The sequence below is a fragment of the Leiobunum rupestre genome, chromosome 9 (assembly GCF_980474605.1).
Source record: "Leiobunum rupestre chromosome 9, qqLeiRupe1.1.hap1, whole genome shotgun sequence".
NCBI classification, from domain to species: domain Eukaryota; kingdom Metazoa; phylum Arthropoda; class Arachnida; order Opiliones; family Sclerosomatidae; genus Leiobunum; species Leiobunum rupestre.
This window is the reverse complement of record NC_143392.1, coordinates 35,883,871-35,907,808: the sequence shown is the minus strand read 5'-3', so window position 1 is coordinate 35,907,808 and position 23,938 is coordinate 35,883,871. Positions and strand designations below refer to the sequence as shown.

The 23,938-nt window shown below is 35.4% G+C and overlaps 1 protein-coding gene across 6 annotated transcripts in view; it reads right to left on the bottom strand.

Moving 5' to 3' along the window:
- The window catches only part of Cngl (Cyclic nucleotide-gated ion channel-like), a 190,367-nt gene that overhangs the window by 46,986 nt on the left and 119,443 nt on the right, over positions 1-23,938 (bottom strand). For 4 of the 6 annotated variants that reach the window (XM_090158261.1, XM_090158263.1, XM_090158265.1 and 1 more), the window contains exons 3-4: positions 13,665-13,836; positions 9,349-10,402 (exon numbers count right to left, since the gene is read on the bottom strand). In XM_090158261.1, coding sequence (XP_090014387.1) covers positions 9,349-10,402; positions 13,665-13,836 — 1,226 coding nt within the window. The remainder of the gene's footprint in view (positions 1-9,348; positions 10,403-13,664; positions 13,837-23,938) is intronic. The other 2 variants (XM_090158262.1, XM_090158264.1) reach the window with 2 other exon arrangements.

Genomic DNA, 23,938 nt, shown 5'->3' with positions numbered 1-23,938 from the left:
TTATTTTCTGAAATATGGTTTCTTTTGATTTTATATTTCTTGAAATAACAGTGAATTTATTTTAAATTCATCATATTTTAAATAAATTTCCGTTAATCCCCTTATTAATTTTTATTTAATTATATTAGAATCACAAATTATCTAAATTATCGTTTACCTTAATTCATATTTTTAGTTTCCGGTTTTGACGTCACGATGGTCATTGGTTTCTCACCGAAGTCATCGGCTCCAAGAGCCGGTTTTTCCGATAACTGACGACTTTAAATTCAAGGCTATTTAAAAAAAACACCGATGACTGAAGAAAAGCCTTTAACAACTTACGACGTCATTATGACGAAAAAGCTCATCGGTGGAAAATATCAAACCATCGGGGTTTTTCCGTTGGCCTTAGGATAACGAAATTTCACTTAAATCGATGATGAGATACTAATTATCCCCTCTAAGATTCTCCAAATTGATACCTATTTTAACGACGTGACATAATGGCGTTCTTAAGACGAAAAGGTAACTACTTAGGTATCTTTCATTTTAATCAAACCGGAGCGAGGGAATTTTTGGAAAACGAGTCTATATTTCAGCGGAATGGTCAGGTAGATTCTACCTAGAATTTGTACGATACATTTTCATCCCGCTGAGAGAGAGAGAGAAGGGTAGTTGAAGAAGCTGAAGAAAGGCGAAAGAGGGGGATGTCCTAGAGATACTATCGATCCTCCGGGGGTACCAGTACAAAGCGAATGACTCGTGAATGAAGCCAGTATATAAGTTCACAACCCACTTCCCCTCTTCAACTTCTTAGCGTTTGGTTCCGGGGCCGGGAAAGACGTTCGCGGAAAGAACGACCCCGACAAGTCTCTTCGTTTTCTTTCAATATAGACAGAAAAAATGCTCCGTAAAGGAAGAAGCGTCATCAGCTGGTAGCGCCTTCCAAAGCGGACGCTGCTTAAGGCGACGCCCACGAAATGGTAGCGAGTAAGGGTATAGTTCTCTTAGCAACTATCAGTTAAGGAGGGGGACTAAACTCCGGGAAGAGATCGTCGTGGATTTCCAGGAGACTTGGCGAAGACCCGTCGTGAATCTTCGCCGGACAGAATGACGGCCACTATAGAAATCTAGCGCTAGTGACAGAACGGAAGGAAAGTGTAGGAGGATCCGAGAAGGCCCAGATGAGCGGCGAGGATGGGACGGGGTTGAGGGAGGCGATGGGGATGAGGAAGAGGCTGGCCCGATTTATAGATGAGAATCTCTTCGCAGCGACACCACTCCCTTCCCAGCCCGTCCGCTGTCGTCCGAATGTCAAGGAGGGGAGTGATAGGGCGGAACAAATACGGCTATCTTTACGTAATGCATTTCGGGCTGACACGCTGATTTCTCCGTCCGAGAGAAATAATAAGTAACCCCCTCCACGAAGAATACAATGGACGAGGAAATTACTTTTTTCGTTTTCTCAAAACTAGAAGAATCAACGGAGAAAAGTGATAGACGCGCTGCATTTTTTGCGTAGTCATTCGACGAAACTTTTAAGAGACCTGGCTGGTTTATTCCGATCGAGATAGCTTTAAGTATATAGGCGAAGATACTCGAGGTATCGAAGGGGTAACCTCGTCGAGAAAAGCGACTTTAGCCGAGTGATTGGTCCCTGAGCAACTGGATCACTTCACGGACATTTGAGGAACCACGTCTGAGTTGACACGATCATACGCGTAGAGAAGGAACGTAATGCATTTACTACGTTCCATCGACGGGTACTTACACACGGACGATTTCAATGTACACGGCTTTAATGGTTTCTAAAATCATAATTTTAACTTTCCTAATTGGAAAAAAAACATGGGTGACGTATTATATACGTCATGCTTCCAAGTAACTTTAGCAGGCCTGATACTCTCTTTTAGACAGTAGAATTTAGTGAGTTTAGTGACTAAAAAGTTTAAAAAAGTGACTAAATAGTGACTGAAAATCTACCTAAAATGGTAAAAACAAATACTGTGGTATTACGTTTTTTGACTAGTTACATAACTAAAATAGTAACTATATAACCATAGGAAGTTATATCACTTAGGCTATTTCCACTTCTACAAAGTTTTTATCACTAACAGCTTTTTTCAACCGCTTATTTGCTAATTAAAAAAATATTAAAAGTGAACAATGCGGAAAAATAAAAAAATTAAACAAATTACTTTTTAAGGGTTTTTAATTTTTTTTAAAACTTTTTATCGATTTAAAATGACTAATATCAGTAAACATACTACAAAACATTAATAGTGTTACATTTCTAACCAGTTTAAACTAGTCTAGAGGTTTAGTTTAACCTTTAGATTCGAAAAAATTAGTCGAAAATGCTGCTTAATTTAAATCTGCAAACCATATACTAGACTAATCGTGGAATGAAAACTTTTTTATTTTTTTTGGAAAAATACGGAAAACTTTCCCGAAAAAAAGGCCTCGGTCATTTCCCGGAAAATTGTCTGAGTGCGGGTAAAAACGTTTTTCCAAGATGGCTGCTTGTGGTCATTTTAGCAGATATATTCTGGATAAGCAGATGATTTTATTAGTTTACTGTCTTTGAGGTAGAGATCGGCGTTTGAATAAGAAATTATACAATTATTTATTTTTATTCATAAACGCAAATTATCCGAAAAATATACGAAAAAACCGAATATTTTTGAATGTTAAATCGTTGTTTATTCGTATAAAATGTTCATAAAAAACAGTTAACAAAACTTTTTATTGTTAATCGAAATTAGGCCGGTTAATTTATTCGTTCCGCCGACCTCTACTTTGAGGTAGAGTAAAAAGTATAGCCACAATAATCTGACCTTCCCAATTAGTTCACGGTGTAGAGTAATTATGTCTACCAGAACCAGAGAATAGTTTAATTTAGTGTAAAAGGTGTACAGTTTTTGTTCCGGAATAACCGAAAAATATCCACCTAATAGCGTAACTTTAAAAAATTATCAGATCACATATAATTATGTGGCTAATGCGCCTGGAAAAACGGACTGAGCTTAAACAACGCCAGTTTCTGTGAGAATTATCAGGGTCACCGTAGGTTTACCGACACATTCCAAGTGTAAACTTATATAACTTCCTGCCCGTAAAATACAAACACGTTGATCAGGTATATTTTCGGTACACGAATGATTTAATAACGAGGATTTCATTGATAAACATATTTCACATCAATACCATAATGTCCATAGGCGCTTCAATAAAACATCTTCAAGAGAAATGGCCAAATAAAAATAATATATCCGAGAGCCAGGACCTGCAAGTTACTGTTTATTTGATGCTTGTTGAAATAATGGAAACATTTCACCTGTAAATAGAACGTCGTGTTTTTGCTAAGCCGTAATATGTCTACCTGGGCTGCGTCAAAATTCCTTGAATTCTTCAGTTGATAGTGAGAATTCTCACTTCTCAAAATTTTGACGGTCCTTCTCGCAGGAAGTGACGTCATCTCTTCTCACGAGTTCTCTTGAGAAGAGTGAGAATTCTCACTTCTCAAAATTTGGACGGTCCTTCTCACAGGAAGTGACGTCATCTCTACTCACGAATTCTCTTGAGAAGAGTGAGAATTCTCACTTCTCAAATATTGACGGTTCTTCTCACAGGAAGTGACGTCATCTCTACTCACGAATTCTCTTGAGAAGAGTAGGAATGCCTCCGAGCATTCTTAATTGGTCAAAAAGGGGGGATATTATAAATAAAAATGGCAGCTAATATTCCAATCAGTTTACTTGATGCTGAAGAAAATAAACATTATGATATTTTGTGGACGAAAATGAATTTCAGAGAACACAGAATAGTTAGTTTTCTTCCTTTATATATTGTATCGTGAAGTCGTGTAAAAAATAATATTTATTGTTAAAGGCTTAGTTTACAACGTTCGTGGGATTATCGTAAGCCGACATCTTTAGAAGAATCTTTTTACACTTGACGCATTTTATTAAAAATTCTCACGAAGAACTCTTTTCAAGAGAAGAATTCCCTCTTAGAATTTTGACGTGCCCCAGGTTAAAAGGAAACGCTTGTTTCACACCGTATATGTGAAAAGTTTCCATTATTTCAACAAGCACTATATAAACAGTAACTTGCAGGTCCTGCTCTCGGAAACATTCGTGGCGATTTCCTTGAAGATGTTTTATTGAAGCTTCTATTGGACAGCACTTACGTATTTTGGGCTTAATCTGTTTATAGCTACTTATTATATATTTAACTATTAATTTAAATAGAAATTTTTACGTGTAAAATAGATGGATAAAATGAATTGTATAAATTCAATCAATTGAAATGGATAATCCTTAATTTAAATACTGACTTGGTTAAAGATTTGAACGTTGAAAGTTCAATATTTCAAAAATTTTGCTCTGCACATTTAAAGCTCACGTCACAATTAATGTTTGTTCATTACGACAACGGATAAACTTTGGTGGCGTCATCATTTGTCAGTTAATGTAAACCTAAATATAATTAAATCCGTAATATATAAAATATTTCAACTAAAAATAATTTAATAAGAACCTTCAAAGCTTTTATTAGAAATAATTCGTAAAATTTTTAATATTTTAAAGAGTAAATTTCAAATTATTCGTTACCGCCTTAATTTTTATATTAAACGAAGCGCGTACGTTTAAAATACCCAAATATAAAGTTTCGTTGCTTTCCGTTTCGTAGTTAATTAGAAGTAATTAGTAGAACGGCGTAACAATTTGAATTTTAGCGTGGTGATTGACGTCATTGACTACACGTTATTTCTCATTGGCCGCTATCCCCAACATAAGAATTTAGACTTGGATACAAAATGTAGATGCTACTGATTCCATGGCCGAATCCGAAAACTTTCCTATGAGATTCTACTACTGAATTTTGTACGCGAGTGTTTACATGGTTTTAAAAACACGCGCTCACGCTTATCCTTTAGAGCACGCGCTAAATTTAATTACAAGATGATCTTGGTAGGATAATGAAAACTATGTAATCTACCAGAAAAAATCGTAGTGTAGTCAATGACGTCAAAAACTAGGCACGATAAAATTATCTTTCAAAATAAAAGCCGCAGTGGGGCGCTACAAGTAAATTTCATTTTAATATTAAATAAAATTAAAAACGGTATTTCATCAAGTTAATTACATTTTCGGAAAGCCCGTGATCAAATGAACACGAAAAATATAATGTAGTTAAGTGTATATTCCGAAAATTTGTATGCAACTTACTCTTTAATACCATACTAATTTACGAAGCACCTTCAAAGCTTGTAGAAACTGTCAAAAGATGTCGCACCCCTCGACTTTTAAAAAACTATCAACATTTCTACGAATAGAATTTCTTCATGAATCAAGGATCTAAGTGGACTCACTGTTCCCGATATTTTGACACGGTAGGCGTGGCTTACTGAGGTACATCAGTCGCTTTGAAGAGCCTTAAGAATTCTGTTCAACTATCACTACGTGAATGTTACTCGGGGCTTAGGCGACAGTACGTGCGAGACAGTTAGGTTAGGCTTAGTTCATTAATTGTTTTAAGTTTAGAAATTAAATGGATTACAGTTAATTTGATTAAAAAACCTCAGCCATACACGGTTTACTAATTATTTTTACTTAACACAATGGATAATTACCATTACTTAAACTTTTAAAGGACCAATTTCAAAAATAAAAGGTCTAAGACTTATTAAGCCTAATCATTTATCCGACAACAACGGCGCCAATTTGTCAAAATTAAACGTGAACGCTCCAGCTTCTCTACGAAACTACGCCGGAAATCGACTTCAGTGACGCCAAGTTTGTCCACATTGAACTAAGATTATCCGTGATTTTCCTATTCCCAGTATTAGGCGTGCTTTTTAAAGCCTTGAACAGTGAATCCCCTTACATTTTGGGTCCATGATTTATCTATGGCAGCATAAAATAGAATAACGAGTCCCGTTGAATGTAGGTGGTCTGAGATTAAAAGCCAGTCATAGCTCGTGCTAGCAAACGATTTTTCTGTTTATTCGATTTAGAACATGCTCCCTTTCAAAGCAATGCTCATTCAATTTGCAGTAAGCGAGTTTCAATAACCACAGCGCCATCAATCGGCTGTAAAAATAACTATCAGGATGGTACTTGACGGTCTTAGGTCACCGAGGTCACGCTGAGGTATCACGTCAAAGTGATTATTTGGGGAATATTAAAATGATATTTATAATAATATTTAAATTAATTAATTAAAGGAAAAGTCCAGGTTGGGTAAAACTTGGGTCTATTTGAAAGATCATGTTTAAATAAACTCAAAAATATCAGTCGTAAAATTGTATCTTTTTTTAATGACGAGAAATTAATTTTTAAACGAGCGAAATTTACCGCCAAGCGAGCTGCAATTTTCTTTCGCCTTCCCTCCGCAGACCGCAAGCGGCAAGCGCGCGCGGGGAACAGAGCGCTGTTAAAGCCTGTTATAGCGCGAACAGCGCGTGATTAAAGTCCTAAAACGTCACCCCTAAACAAAAAATGGCAGATCGCTTGGCGGTAAATTTGGCTCGTTTAAAAATTAATTTATCGTCATTAAAAAAAGACACAATTTTACGACTGATATTTTTTAGTTTATTTAAACATGATCTTTCAAATAGACCCAAGTTTTACCCAACCTGGACTTTTCCTTTAAATAAACTTAAACATTTTCAAATTGTCGGTTAGTCGTATTAAAGTTTTTCGCCTTGAAGGCCTATCGGACGAAGTACCGCATATTTTTCCCCATTAAAGCTTAGTTTTCTCCCCTACTTATTGGTCTCTTTACTTGTTCGCGTTTTTACTTATCAAAATATAAGCAAACGATGTAATAATTTATTTATAAAATCAAATTTACCAATAACGACGAGGAAAAACTAATAGCGTCTGCTTTAGCTTTCTAGGTTTCAAGGGCGAACCAAAGAGGGCGTAGCGATAGTCCTCAGTCGCGAATTACAATTTGCTTCGTTACGCGGAGTAATATAGGCGGTCAGCTTTCGGTAGCGAATATTTAAAAATGTAAGTTTTCGATTTGGAATATACAAGTTTTAAGAATCGATGAAAATAAGGCAATTTTATTTCAATTTAAAACCCCTTTTGATTTAGAAACAATCCTAAATCGCAATTTTCGTTGTTAAAATTACCCGCGAGCCAATATAAGCCATTCATTTCCATTACGATTAGGGGCGAGTAGAAACCGACTGCAGATTTAACAGCTCTTCCACTTCGAGGCACGGTTCCGGGGAGAAGATTGGCCAATAAAAAACGACCGGCACTGGATGATAATAATCCAGCGTAGAGAGAGAGAGAGATACGAACTATACAGAAAGAGAAAACAAAAAGGAACGGCTCCTTTTTCTCTATTCCTTTTTATTCCGTCGCAGCATAGATGCCGCCGGAACTATACTCTGAGAAAGGAGCGGCTCTGGGATCTGAAAACTGACTCCTGGGGAACACAGGGTTTCATCGCTGTGCGGAGGCGTAGGAACCGATGGGCAAGGGTCAATGACCCTCCCTGAAAATTATTACGCTCGGTTGAAAATTTAAATTTCGAAAATAAAGGTATTAATGGCTTAATAGTGTCAATATTAAACTACGATCCTTAATTCTGTTAAGAAATATTGGTTTTATATCAAAATTAACTTGAAACTTACTAAAATCTCTTCTATTTTTCTGTTAATTATCAATTTAAATTCATCTATAAAATTTACAAATGGGAACTTTTTTTTAATCTGGTCCGTTTTCGGGTTTCAATTTGTTTTTCTTATCGCCAGGGGATTTCCCCCTCCCAAATTAAACGGCATGGTCCTCCCAACTTCTCAAACATCCCTACGCCACTGTCGCTATCTGTTCTAGGAGTATGGAGACCTCTACCTAGTGGGGCTAGGGGTTAAACTTAACAGTGTAATTTTAGAATTAAAGCAAGTGGCGGTTCTATCATTGCCACCTGTATTATGAAAAGGCCCCTGTTATTAGAGATGGCAATGAATCTTTACAATTCTTCGAAAAACGCGACTTTAGTGGAGAGCGTGGTGCCATCTATTTATGGCAAAGGAAGCTAAAATTTAAAATAGTCAAATGATAACGTCGTCGGAGAGCCATTAAAGGGTATTATAGTTAGACAACTTATACGCTATTTAGTGGGCTTTAACTTAAATTATATATCCCATGTAAAAATATTGTTTATAACTGCTGTAATTTTTGTTATTGACCAATTTCCAAACGATCCAATCAACGCGAGGGGTACCTATAAGTTGCGCCTTTTTGATTTCGACGATAGCGATATCTATTGAAAAAAGAGCTACTTCACGTCGAGCTACCACTTGCTTTAAATTAATATTAAAATTAAGAATTAAAGTAAAATTAATAATTAAATTTATATTAAATTAAAATTAAGAATTAAATTTATATTAAATTAAAATTAAGAATTAAATTTATATTAAATTAAAATTAAGAATTAAATTTATATTAAAATAAAATTAAGAGTTAGATTAAATTTATATTAAAATAAAATTAAGAGTTAGATTAAATTTATATTAAAATAAAATTAAGAGTTAGATTAAATTTATATTAAAATAAAATTAAGAGTTAGATTAAATTTATATTAAAATAAAATTAAGAGTTAGATTAAATTTATATTAAAATAAAATTAAGAGTTAGATTAAATTTATATTAAAATAAAATTAAGAGTTAGATTAAATTTATATTAAAATAAAATTAAGAGTTAGATTAAATTTATATTAAAATAAAATTAAGAATTAAATTTATATTAAAATAAAATTAAGAGTTCGATTAAATTTATATTAAAATAAAATTAAGAGTTAGATTAAATTATTATTTAAATATTACAGTACTTTTGTCGCCAAATATTCGGTTTACGTAAGTAGATGGAGACTTAAGCGCCGGATTATATTTGGCTTTTTGGCAACTTGTTTCTACTTCTTTTCTTTGTGCATGACGGGGGAGAGAGGGGGTCCTTTTTTCCCTAGTGGCATTATATTCGGCGCATCCCAGGATAAAAATGAGCTGGGCACGAGGGATGGAGAAAGAAGAGCGAGAGAAAGTCGAAACCGAGGCCCCCGAAATAATGAAAAATAGCGCTAAAGCGTGGTCGGCTTTCCTAATAATATGACGAGGCGAATAAAACGTCAGCGCCTTCTCCAAGAAAACCCCAGAAACTAAAAGATTTACCCCGTTTTACGAGTTGAGAGTTTAATGAAAAAAGGAGCTAGCTGCCACGTTAGATAAAAACGAAATAAAAAATATTGACGCCATAAAACGAACCACTTATAAACGTCTTTAGCCATAATATTAGCGAAGCGTTAGTTGTTAAATTTGATTTAGAATAGAAAAAAAAAGCACTTACTGTAGATTAGTCGCCGGAGTGGCCAAATCCCCGATGGTGGTCAAAGTGAGGGTCGACCAGTAGACCGATCCCAGGTACTTGCGTGTCAGGAAGCTCCAGTTGCCGCTGGGACTGGGGTAGGACCAGCTGCCTTGGAAGTTCTCCACTTCGGAGAGCATGTAGTAGAAGCAGCCGAACCAATGGGCCAGCAAGAGCAGGATGTGGATGAGGTTGACGACCCGCCACAGATTGGGGTATATGGTACGCGATTCGACGATGTAGTAGAACCGATACGAGCGGTACACTTTGATGAAACGCGGGAAACGCAACAAGGGGAAAGGTCCGACCGAGAACTGGATCAAGTCCAGCGGCGCCAGGGCCAACAGATCCATCATAAACATCTTGGAGCGCGCGTAATGTCCGGTGAGTTTTTTCGCGTCGCACACCATCATGCCTTGTTCCAGGTATCCGGTGCGGAACTGGACCATGATGTCCAGGATGTAGACGATGTCGGAGAAGATGTCCGTCGAGTACCAGAGTAAAGGCGCCGAGGACTGCAACTCGGGGAAGGCCTGGCGGACGATCAGCGTCCAGGCGTTGTAGAGGACGCAGCCCGTCAATATCCAGAGCCACATGAAGAGGGCGTTTTCGTCCGGGTTGAAGACCGTCGAGAAGATGCTGTACCAGGGGCGCGGGGGGCCGCCTTCGCCGCCGTTGCACGAGCTGCCGTAGTTGCCCCACATGCCGCCGCTGCGGGGGGCGGCGCCCGACGACGCGGGGTCGTGGATCTGCCTGGTTGAAAAGCGAGTCAAGAAGGAGTCCTCCCTCTTCAGCGGGTGCTTGCGGTTCACGTGAGTGATGGCGCCGGACAGTTGCACTGTCGTCCTCAATTTCAACCACCTAGAACGACCCCCGCTTCCGCCCGGGTCCGAAGCCGGGGAGCTCGCCGTCGCCGCCCCCCCAGCGCCTTCTCCGCCGTCCGTCACCGTCAGATGACCTTTGATCCCCCCCGCTCCGCTCAGTTCCCGCGGCCGGACGTCACCTTCGGAGCCCTTTTTCTCTCGTGAGACACCTGCTACGCGGAGGAGACAAAAACCATCTTGGGGTTCATTCTCGTCGTTGCGCCTCATCGTCGACTTCGAGACAAAGTACGAGATCGTTTTTGTCTGGGACTGCGTTCAGTAACGATCAACGGTGAAATAAAAATTCTTCGAGGAAATTGCAAAGAAGTAATAATTCCGAGAGCCAGGACCTGCAAGTGTCTGTTTATACAGAGAGTTTGAAAAGGTGATGCAAAAATTTGAAGGAGTTGTAGGGGTGAGTTGAGAAGTGTGCCTGTTTTTCCCCATTTTCCCACGATGAGTGAAAAGAGTGCCAGAGAGCTTCAAAGTCTGGCTTACTAGCCCCTGGAAGTAGACCGCAACAAGCGCCAAACCAAGCAGCAGGGACTTTAAATACTAATTATTTTTTTTTACGCTGGCTACCTCGATTTGTTTGCAAAGTCCTTTTTTTACCTATTACACGAACCCAAACCATAATATTCGCGTTTCCCTGCTGCTTGGTTTTGCGCTTGTTGCAGCCTACTTCCAGAGGCTAGTAGGCCACACTTTGAAGCTCTCTGGCGCTCTTTTAACTCATCATAGGAAAATAGGAAAAAACAGGCATACTTCTCAACCACCCCCTACAACTACTTCAAATTGTTGCATCACCCTTTGAAACAACTTGTATTGTGATTATTGAAAAAATGGAAACGTTTCACCTGTCCGGTATGCAACAATTTCCTTTTTTTTTCCAGGTTAAAAGTTTCTATTATTTCAATAAGCGCTATATAAAGAGAGACTTGCAGGTCCTGGCTCTCGAAAATATTACTTCTTGGTAATTTCCTTGAAGATGTTTTATTGAAGCGCCTATTGCAAATTGTGGCTGGGTTATTGACCCCGCGGTGCTAATGGACTCGGCTGCGATATTGAGCCAGACCCGTTGAATGCCCATTCGCTACTGTACGACTTTTCGCATTTCCGGTTTTGCCCTCATGTTTGCAAACAGAGAGTCAACGGGAAGGCTAGATGCGGACGACGTGGCAGACGATATTTTACTAAATCAGGAATCCATACCTCTACTTGGAATGCTAACCCTGCCGTTTCGCGTATGGTAAGATAACTCTGACGGCTTTGGCCCCGCCTACGAGAGAAAAAATCCCCTCTGCGCGCGCTCCCCTCTCACAGTGACGTTGTTGTTTGTTTAGTTAACATAGTGACGTCAAAAAAAACCGTCAGCCACATCGAGACGAAAATCTGCCGCTATAAGCATTCCAAGTAGAAGTATGGATTCCTCACTGAATTTATAGCAATCGTAAAAACTGTTTCCTCCCCGTTGAGTCTTACTGAACGCAGTCTGCCTTAGTAACCAAATGTCAGTTACAACGACAACTTATTTTCTAAATTCTTAAAGCTAAGTTTTTGGGGTATATGAGAGTACAATCGCTTATTAAAACGACCCTTCCAGATCCCCGGACTGAAATCGCGATATGTTTTTGATCGTAGTAAGAATTTGCATTGAACACCGGTTCAATGCAAATTTGAATATAAATAGATCTACCGAGGAACTCTTTCGAAGGAAGGAAAATATTTGGTGGGGTACAAAAATTGAACCCCACTAAAAATTTAAAAATACATTGGCCAAATCTTTACTCTGTGACTGTCCTCGTGTACCCCACTTTACCACACAATATCTAAAATTAAATTTATTTGTTCACACATTTATTATTTTCCGTGACTCCTCCTTTAGAGAAATTTGGTAAATTATAGACTGAAATGTAATTTATGATATTTTTGGGAGTACAATTTGGGGGGGGGGGGGAAGCTGGTGCCCTTGACTGAAATCTGGGGAGGGGGTAAAATAAAGATAATCAGCTAGGCTAGTACCCTTGGCATCACCGTAGGCCCAAGTCATCTTGCGACTTTTAATGCCATTAATTCATTTGGTCGGGTTATAATGCGTAGGAGGATGGTGGCCAAGCGAGCCAACAGCTCCCTACACTCACTATAGATGTTTCCATAAAATCCCCATCAAAGTAAAATATAAAATTTGTGGGACCGCAACTGGACTTACAACCGGTTTTTCTTTATATTGCCCAAGTTCTGGCAGCAATGTTCGGCAAGACAGTCGGGGAGGATTTTATGGAAAGAAGTATTACCGTTAAACTAAACAAGTTTTTATGGAAGAACTCTGTACCGCTGTACCCCCTATCCAGTCACCACTGTTACATCTGTGGTGTGAACCGTGTGTCATATTCGAGGTTAAAGTTTAAAACACACCTCGGTAAGATCGCTTAAAAATATGAAAGACAAATTTGTGTGCTGATTGACGTAATTAGTTCTTAACAATAGTCACATAACGTTAAAAATGAGATTCATAGTCACTCAACTGCATTTAATTAACTAGATTCGATAAAGGTTGTACCCTCAAAGTGAAAATGCGGCGAGCTTGGCGTTACGAATTCCACTTACGAGGAGTGTACCCGAGGTGTAAATCACCGATTTTGATGAAACTCGGGGGGTATGTAGACCTTGGGGTAACATGAATTTTCACCAAGGGAAAAGTTACGCTGGGCTTCCGTTTTGCTATGGCAACCGAAAATGTTTTTGACAACTTAAAATGAAAAAATCTACATTTAAAAAAGCATGGGATTTTCTCGGTTGAAAATTTTAAAAACTCAAAAAAAAAATAAAAAATTTAAATTTCAACTAAAATGCTAAATTTGAACACTTTTGGGTGAAATTCATCAAGTTTGGGTAATATTGAGAAAAATTCATTGAATTTGATAAATAAAGGAATATTTTAAAATTTTACCTAAATAGGGTATTGTCAAATAATTTGTTTTTGAAATCGACAAAAATTGGCTAAATTGACCAAAATGCTTTTTTAAATGTAGATTTTTTCATTTTAAGTTGTCAAAAACATTTTCGGTTGCCATAGCAAAACGGAAGCCCAGCGTAACTTTTCCCTTGGTGAAAATTCATTTTACCCTAAGGTCTACTTACCCCCCCGAGTTTCATCAAAATCGGTGATTTACACCTCGGGTACACTCCTCGTTAGAGGAGAAGGTTGTTTTCTAAACCCAACCAAACCATCACCAAGGTTACGAACCGAGAGATCACTCGAAATCCGCTTCCGCGTAGATCCAGCGTTACCATGGTAATGTCAGGGGGATTTTGAAACCAACAACTCTTTACTATGGTAATGGAAGGTAAAACGTGCAACCAACATCTAAGTAAAGAGAGTACATCCTTTAACGAAGCTAGTTAGTTAATCCAGGGACTGACGGAGATTCTCACCTCTGGATTCCGCGGGTGCTCTGAATCCATTTCCGGATGAAGAAGGCTGCGAGGACTCACCGTGAGGGCTGGTCGAAGCGGCCACTTGGACTCGACGCGGACTACCATCGACCATCATGGCCACGGAAGGCCTGGTCAGCGGAGACACTCCTAGCGCTCCTGGAGGACTATTCTGGAACGAAAAACAATGAGGCGAAAATCAATCATCTTAAAAGAAATAACGGCCAACGGGCCTATAGAGAAAACATCAAATAAGACAAATCCCTCGTTAATTTCGAGTACGGGCGGGAGTCGTTACGAACATCTCAGCCCCGAAGGAAAGGAAGATCGTTATACCCGAGATCAAAGAAAACGGGTTCAATGTTTTTCTAGTAGACGACGACCCTATTCCCGTAAGTTAAAGAAAAGGGACTATCTCCGCGCTGTACTTAGAGATTCGCGTTTGGAAGGAAGAAAAAATATCCTAGACAGAAACTCGGGGTATAAAACTGCTTCTTTTCATCTTTGGCAATTTAATGCCCAAAGGGAATCTCGCCGCAGACTGATAAAATAGCGTTAGCCCCAGTTAAGGGCGGACGGACGGACGGACGATACGTGGTACGTCCCTCCCCGCGAAAATGTCAAAAACGGTTGGCGTTTGATGGATAACCAGGGACCCCGAGCCAGCGAGAAAATATCTCGCCAGAGAAGGCTTCTCACCTTCCAAAGTCTCTCCGTCTTCTTATATTTCGGAGAAGGACGCGTTCCTTCGACCCTAACGCCTTACACTACGGATGGGAGGGGTAGAGAACCCAACTATTCATTGGCATTTCTTTCGCTAGATGGGGCCACCGCGATGACACGTCAGCCTCCCTCAACCAGTTAGGACAACGATATGACATTCGTTCCCTCTTATTACAAATATTTGGAATCTAGATGATCATGGCGGGAATTTATCGATTTACGTTATTGAAACCTCACTAGAGTGAAAGACTGCCTATTCCCAATGGCGTTCCGAATCACTAATTGGAGAAGATCGCCCCCTGTATTTAATGGTCCCAATCCTACGACGTATCTGTCTCTGTAATCTCGACATACGTCACCCGCGCTTCGAATCTTGGCGTTCAAAGTTCCCAATTCGGAAATGAGTCATTCAATTTGAACCGGATGTCTTTACAGATTTCCACTCTGGCTCGTTCGGTGACCGCGTCTAATTTGAGTTCTTAATTATATATTTCTTATATTTTAAATACTGTCATCTTGGAAATGTCTCATTTTGTATAAAGATACTTTTTTTAATGAAGTTATAAGGATAGTTTTTTTAATGAAGTTATAAAGATAGTTTTTTTAATGGAGTTATAAAGATACTTTTTTTAATGAAGTTATAAAGATACTTTTTTTAATGAATTTATAAAGATAGTTGTTTAATGAAGTTATAAAGATACTTTTTTTAATGAAGTTATAAAGATAGTTTTTTAATGGAGTTATAAAGATACTTCTTTTTAATGAAGTTATAAAGATAGTTTTTTTAATGGAGTTATAAAGATACTTTTTTTAATGAAGTTAAAAGGATACTTTTTTAAATGAAGTTATAAAGATAGTTTTTTTAATGGAGTTATAAAGATACTTCTTTTTAATGAAGTTATAAAGATACTTTTTTAATGAAGTTATAAAGATAGTTTTTTTAATGGAGTTATAAAGATACTTTTTTTTAATGAAGTTATAAAGATACTTTTTTTAATGAAGTTATAAAGATAGTTTTTTTAATGAAGTTATAAAGATACTTTTTTTTAATGGAGTTATAAAGATACTTCTTTTTAATGAAGTTATAAAGATACTTTTTTTAATGAAGTTATAAAGATAGTTTTTTAATGGAGTTATAAAGATACTTTTTTAATGAAGTTACAAAGATACTTCTTTTTAATGAAGTTATAAAGATACTTTTTAATGAAGTTATAAAGATAGTTTTTTTAATGGAGTTATAAAGATACTTCTTTTTAATGAAGTTATAAAGATACTTTTTTTAATGAAGTTATAAAGATAGTTTTTTTATTGGAGTTATAAAGATACTTTTATTTAATGAAGTTATAAAGATACTTTTTTAAATGAAGTTATAAAGATAGTTTTTTTAATGGTGTTATAAAGATACTTCTTTTTAATGAAGTTATAAAGATACTTTTTTTAATGAAGTTATAAAGATAGTTTTTTTAATGGAGTTATAAAGATACTTCTTTTTAATGAAGTTTTAAAGATACTTTTTTAATGAAGTTATAAAGATACTTTTTTTAATGAAGTTATAAAGATAGTTTTTTAATGGAGTTATAAAGATACTTCTTTTTAATGGAGTTATAAAGATACTTTTTTTAATGAAGTTATAAAGATACTTTTTTTAATGAAGTTATAAAGATAGTTTTTTTAATGGAGTTATAAAGTTACTTTTTTTAATGAAGTTATAAAGATACTTTTTTTAATGAAGTTATAAAGATAGTTTTTTAATGGAGTTATAAAGATACTTTTTTAATGAAGTTACAAAGATACTTCTTTTTAATGAAGTTATAAAGATACTTTTTTTAATGAAGTTATAAAGATAGTTTTTTTAATGGAGTTATAAAGATACTTTTTTTTAATGAAGTTATAAAGATACTTTTTTTAATGAAGTTATAAAGATAGTTTTTTTAATGAAGTTATAAAGATACTTTTTTTTAATGGAGTTATAAAGATACTTCTTTTTAATGAAGTTATAAAGATACTTTTTTTAATGAAGTTATAAAGATAGTTTTTTAATGGAGTTATAAAGATACTTTTTTAATGAAGTTACAAAGATACTTCTTTTTAATGAAGTTATAAAGATACTTTTTAATGAAGTTATAAAGATAGTTTTTTTAATGGAGTTATAAAGATACTTTTTTAATGGAGTTATAAAGATACTTCTTTTTAATGAAGTTATAAAGATACTTTTATTTAATGGAGTTATAAAGATACTTCTTTTTAATGAAGTTATAAAGATACTTTTTTTAATGAAGTTATAAAGATAGTTTTTTTAATGGAGTTATAAAGATAATTTTTTTAATGGAGTTATAAAGATACTTTTTTTAATGAAGTTACAAAGATACTTCTTTTTAATGAAGTTATATAGATACTTTTTTAATGAAGTTATAAAGATACTTTTTAAAATTAAGTTATAAAGATACTTTTTTAATGAAGTTATAAAGATACTTTTTTTAATGAATTTATAAAGATAGTTGTTTAATGAAGTTATAAAGATACTTTTTTTAATGAAGTTATAAAGATAGTTTTTTTAATGGAGTTATAAAGATACTTCTTTTTAATGAAGTTATAAAGATACTTTTTTTAATGAAGTTATAAAGATAGTTTTTTTATTGGAGTTATAAAGATACTTTTATTTAATGAAGTTATAAAGATACTTTTTTAAATGAAGTTATAAAGATAGTTTTTTTAATGGTGTTATAAAGATACTTCTTTTTAATGAAGTTATAAAGATACTTTTTTTAATGAAGTTATAAAGATAGTTTTTTTAATGGAGTTATAAAGATACTTCTTTTTAATGAAGTTTTAAAGATACTTTTTTAATGAAGTTATAAAGATACTTTTTTTAATGAAGTTATAAAGATAGTTTTTTAATGGAGTTATAAAGATACTTCTTTTTAATGAAGTTATAAAGATACTTTTTTTAATGAAGTTATAAAGATACTTTTTTTAATGAAGTTATAAAGATAGTTTTTTTAATGGAGTTATAAAGTTACTTTTTTAATGAAGTTATAAAGATACTTTTTTTAATGAAGTTATAAAGATAGTTTTTTAATGGAGTTATAAAGATACTTTTTTAATGAAGTTACAAAGATACTTCTTTTTAATGAAGTTATAAAGATATTTTTTTAATGAAGTTATAAAGATATTTTTTTAATGAAGTTATAAAGATAGTTTTTTTAATGGAGTTATAAAGATACTTCTTTTTAATGAAGTTATAAAGATACTTTTTTAATGAAGTTATAAAGATAGTTTTTTAATGGAGTTATAAAGATACTTTTTTTAATGAAGTTATAAAGATACTTTTTTAAATGAAGTTATAAAGATAGTTTTTTTAATGGAGTTATAAAGATACTTTTTTTAATGGAGTTATAAAGATACTTCTTTTTAATGAAGTTATAAAGATACTTTTATTAATGAAGTTATAAAGATAGTTTTTTAATGGAGTTATAAAGATACTTTTTTAATGAAGTTACAAAGATACTTCTTTTTAATGAAGTTATAAAGATACTTTTTTTAATGAAGTTATAAAGATAGTTTTTTAATGGAGTTATAAAGATACTTCTTTTTAATGAAGTTATAAAGATACTTTTTTTAATGAAGTTATAAAGATACTTTTTTTAATGAAGTTATAAAGATACTTTTTTTAATGGAGTTATAAAGATACTTCTTTTTAATGGAGTTATAAAGATACTTCTTTTTAATGAAGTTATAAAAATGATATTAAAAAATGTTAAATAATTTAACATAATTAAAATAAGTATGAAACTTCCTATTGTTTTAATGCCAATTTCCTGACCGAATCTTTTTTCGACACTGGCATTTTCGCCAAGCTCCGATTTGGACTTTCACCCGAATTGAGTAGTATGTTGTTGTCCTTGGTAGTAGTAGATTTTTCCTTGGTAATATTTAAACACTAGAAAGCTCTGTGCTTAACTAAATCTTAATTGCGCAATACCTCGGAAAATTAGATCGAAGATGATTTTGGCTAATTGTAGAGTTGTTAATTTTCCGGAAAAAAAAATGCGGAAAACTTTCCGCAAATCGGAAAAATAAAAAATTGAAACATAAATTTATTTTTAAGGGTTTTTTAATGTTTTTAACTTTTTATCGATATAAAATGTCTAAAATCAGTAAACATACTACAAAACATTAATAGTGTTACATTGTTAATCAGTTCAAAGCTAGTCTAGAAGTTTAGTTTTACTTTTAGATTCGAAAAAATGAGGCGAAAATGCCGCTTAATTTAAATTTGCAAACAATATTAGACTAATCATGGAATTAAAAGTGTTTTTTATTTTTTTCGGAAAAATACGGAAAATTTTCCGGAAAAAGGACTCGGTCATTTTCCGACTTACAACTCTAGCTAATCGTCATACTTATTGTTATTATGTTACTTAGGGTAATAATTTTTAAGTAAAAACGTAGGCTTAAGTAGCCTACACGTTTATTCCTACAAAAGTTTACATGAGGCGAAGTAATTGATAACTTTAAACCGAATTTTTTTTAAATCATCCTGTTTTATCATTGGTTCAATACAACTGACGTCTAAATTAAAAAGTTATAAAAACGTTCTTTCTTAAATAAACTTATCAAAGCAAGCGATGCAAAAATTACATTAAAATGCAAGTATCATTATTTATAAAGTCAAATTTACATACAGGTTGATAACTAATAAACGATACAATGCTAATAACTCCAAATGAATTTAAGCTAGGAATTTGAAACTTTCAGGATACATAGAACGTGCAGGGGCTCACTTGACAAGGGACATTTCCATTACCTTGAACCATGTCTTCAAGGTCATTTAAAATTTACCTCAAGAACCATTAGAGATAAAAAGTTGGTTTCAATTAGAAAAGTGTTTCCTGTCACATTTTAGATGTAAATAACTTTGATCCTTCCTTATTTGACCAATAACAGAAAGAATTTAGACAAAAACAGGAAAGGCGCGATGAAAATAATGTACCAAAGACCAGGTTAAAGGGCTAATAACTCGAATAATACTCATTCCAGAGTATAAAAATTTGCATTTCTCTAAATTCATTGGTTCTCGAGATAAACTTCGATTGACCTTGAACCATGGGTTGAATGTCATCCGAATTTACAAATTCTAAAGAATTCCTTTAAGATGAGTATGTCAAGCAAATTTTGATATTCTAACATGAGTAATTTTCGAGTTACTAGTCCTTTAACCTGGTCTCTTGTACATTATCTTATCACGACCTTCCGGTTTTTGTCTAAATTCCCTCGACTGGTTATTGGTCAAATTAGGTGGTATCAAAGCTATTTAGACCTCATATGTGACGGGAAATACTTTTCTATAATTGAAACCAACTTTGCATCTCTAATGGTTCTCGAGATAAATTTTAAATGACCTTGAATTTCCGTTTTCAAAGTGACCCCCTGCACGTTCTATGTGCCCTGAAAATTTCTCCTAGTTAAAACAAATTTTGAGTTATTGGTCCCGTATCGTTTTTTAGTTAACGATGAGGAAAACCTAATAGCGTCTGCTTTAGACGCTACCTATCTAGGTTTCAATGGCGAACCAAGGGGGCGTTGCGATAGTTTTTGGTCGTGAATTGATTATTATATATCATTATTTATATAATAATAAAATATATAAATATTATATTAGAGGCTCAACCAAAAATTCAGAAATTTAAACCTAAAACAAGCAGTGGTAACCTATTGAAATTAGTTTTTTTAAATAATCAAAGCCAGAAGAATATAATATCTTTTCCAAGAGTAATATCCATAAGCCATAAATATTTCACATTTGTCGGCTTAAACAACATCACGGCCGCTGAAAATGCACCACACGTATTACTGTGCCTGAGGTTATGAAATGTAAAAATGACTTCCTTTTATAGACCATTTTATAAGGCCCTATTTGACTATTTTTTCTTTCGAAACGCATTTTGAAAAATTAGCTAATAAAATTAGCAAAATATACTATACAGGGTGGAAGCCTCAGCCGTGGTCCAGCCTCGCTACTTCTCCTAGTACACCAGAGTGCTGCGGGTCGAACACTTCTACAGGCGCTGGTAGGCCACAAATAGACCAATGGCATAATTAGAAGCGCATCTTTATCCAATCACCCGAAAAAGCATTTGGAGGATGCGCTTCTAATTCTTCCATTGGTCTTTTTTTAGACTAGGAAAAGTACCGACGCTGGACCACGCCTGAGGCATCCAATTCTCCCATTGGTCTATTTGTGGCCTACCAGCGCCTGTAGAAGTGTTCCATCCGCAGCACTCTGGTGTACTAGGAGAAGTACCGAGGCTGAACCACGCTGAGGCTTCCACCACCCTGTATACTTCTGTCAGAAGTTCAGAACCAATATTAAGTATTTTATTATGAAATTTAAATGCAAAATTTCAAAAATTCATTTATCATACTTAATTATTTTAAATTTAACCCCAATTTTAAAGCAAGTTTCGGCTTTAAACGAAACCATTTGAATACTTATCCGTATTACACTAAAAAAAGACGTCGTAAACTATCGCCATCTATCGGGAAATATTATAATTTAATAAATCGACAAGAAATACAGGCGCAAAAGCCGACTTTCTCAAAGCGCTTGAAATACCACAAAAAGCTGAACTTCATACGATGCGTTTCGTTGGTCTGTTGAAAATCCGTAGAGACCAAGTTCGGCGAACGCCGTAAGACCAGCTTTTTTCAGTTTTCAAGTACCTTTGAAAACCTTGCTACCACGCGTTCCATATCGAAGACCCCTCCGCAACAAACCACTCACAAGGAGACGACCCGAGGTGTTACACACCGATTTTGTTCAAACTCGGCGGATTGGTAGACCATCATGTAACTTGAAAAATCCTAAAGGGATTTTATTCAATGGACAACGGTTTTGTCATGGCAATGAAAAATGTTTTTGACAACATAAAATAACATGGGATTTTGACCGATTGCCCTGTGAAAAATTTTTTTAAAAATTGATAAAAATGTGAACAATTTTGATTTTTTTCGTCAATTTTGGTATTTTAATTTGTTTTCAATTTTGAAAAATGTTTGGAATCGGTCAAAATCCCATGTTATTTTCAATGGGAAAATTTCCATTTTAAGTTGTCAAAAACATTTTTCGTTGCCATGGCAAAACTGTTGCCCATTGAATAAAATCCCTTTAGGATTTTTCAAGTTACATGAAGGTCTACCAATGCCCCGAGTTTGAACAAAATCGGTGTGTAACACCTCGGGTCGTCTCCTTGTAAGCAGCACCGATAATGTCAAAAGTCACAGGAGGGAGCCCATTGGGCGCGACCACAGAAATACTGGCTCTAATATTCCCTTAAGACGCCGACCCAGTAAAACCGGAAGTCGATAGAATAGGATCTAAAAGCGACGCCGCCTCGCCCCGTGCAGATACACCACTTCAGTAATTCGATCTGCGCAAGCGCTATAACTGACACGCCATCTATTATCAGAAGATAAATGCTCAATTGGTAATTTCTTTTAAAATATAAAAAATATACGCTTTCGGAAACCGGCCCTAGATGGCGCCCGTACGTAGGCTTTCAAAATCTAAACCAATTAGAGCTAATACGCGAGATCGGACTCACGCCATGTATTAAGCCATCGTGGTATTACACTAGCGACGACTACACTGCTTACGCAAAGATTACGCGCCTTCGTCCTCATAACCGAGTCTTTCATCGGGCGACATCTTAACAACATTGTTAAGACGTTGGACGAACTGTAAGAGATTAAGCCGATATAATTCCCGGTATTAAATCGGTGACAATGGACGGTTAAGTCCGCGACGATAACGCTAATTAAGCTGGGGTCGTATTCAAAACAATGGCCGCGACTGACTGAGATTTTAACGGATTTAAGGGCCATCTAGCCGAAGCCACCAAACCAGGTCTGATATAAACGAGACCTGGAAAATACGCGTCGCAAAGTCTTTTAATACTTAAGAAAAGAAGCCTCCGCTAGATGGAGTGTTTGTCGGACGCTCTTGAGTGATTGCGTGTCGGGAAAGGAGGTGCTGGCGTCGTTCCATTCTCCATCCTTAACCCGAGACGACACCCGAGGAAAAAATATTTCAAAGGGATATCCTAAGAAAATGCCTAAAAGAGTATACGTGGGATGGATAAGCGGCGGCGGTCGATGCTAAATTGGGACGCCCCGAGACTGCCCTATCGGCCTAGACGTCGATGCTTAATTCTAAACCACCGTATACCACCCTATATACGGTACACGTACCCCTCGAAGTGTTTTCCTGAAGCGCTGAAAGCGTCGAAGTAAAGGATCTTAGAAGGTGGCTGCGGATTCTCTACTGGCTTAAGCAGTTTTGGGAGACGCAAAGTTTGGATCCTTTCAGGGTCTACTTTTCTTTCTAGCGGAATTCCCTTCGCGTATCCCTCCGCCGTAGCTTCCGCTTTGATGGCAAGGTTATTAGTCGCTCGCGCTGAAGAAAAAAACCTATAGTCAGCGGTTTCGCCGACTGTCATATTTATTCCTAACTCTCTCTTTAACTTTTCCAGAATCCTTTAAAGACATTCGAAAGTGGATGGTGAAATGTGTCGAAAAGAAGAGGTTAAGATCGAAAAATATTTCGCGGAGAATATGCCTTGATAAAGCCCGATATTCTAGACGAATTCCAGAATGTATTTCGCGTTCTTAACCTCGTTATTAAATCAGAAGTAAGCTCTTTCCTATCCAGCGGTTTCCGAACGAATAAAGTCACTTTTAACGGTAACGAAGCGATTCAGAGAGCGAAATTTATGGCCAATTCCTTACTTGTTTACTGCTTTTTAGTACGACTTATACCGAAAACGTAAAAGTGCTATAAAAAGTCGGTACAATAAAGGATAATTTTTCCCTTCCATATAGCGAAAAAAAATGAATTTCGATTTTGCAAATATACAGGGTGTTTCAAAAGGTTATGCAAAAAATTGAAGGAGTTGTAGGAGTTGAGCTGGGTTGGCAATTTTTTTAATTTAAAAAAAAAACAAATAAATACATTTTTTTGATTTAAATCGGATTTTTATTGATTTTTTGATTTTAATTAAAATTTCAAAGTTTTATATAATTTAGTATCGTAATTTTACCTAAAAAAAATATGTTTTAATTTTTAAATATATGTATAATGAATTTATTAAATTTAAGCTAAAAATCATATAAAAGTTTTAATTTTTAAAACGTATTTTGGTACTTTACGAAAACCAATCGGCGTAATCTCCAGCCACAGGTAGAATCCAATGCAACATTAGGGGGAAGTACAAGAAAGACTATATTTAAACCTAAATTATAGCAATTGGCAAGGTTTTTCTTTTTCAAAAATACTATATAAAAATTGATTTAAATCAAGTTGATTTAAATCAGCCAACCCTGAGGGTGAGTTGAGAAGTATGCCTGTTTTTCCCACATTTTCATACGATGAGTGAAAAGAGCGCCAGAGAGCTTCAAAGTGTGGCCTACTAGCCCCTGGAAGTACGCTGCAACAAGCGCAAAACCAAGCAGCAGGGAAACGCGAACATTAAGGTTTGGGTTCGTGTGATAGG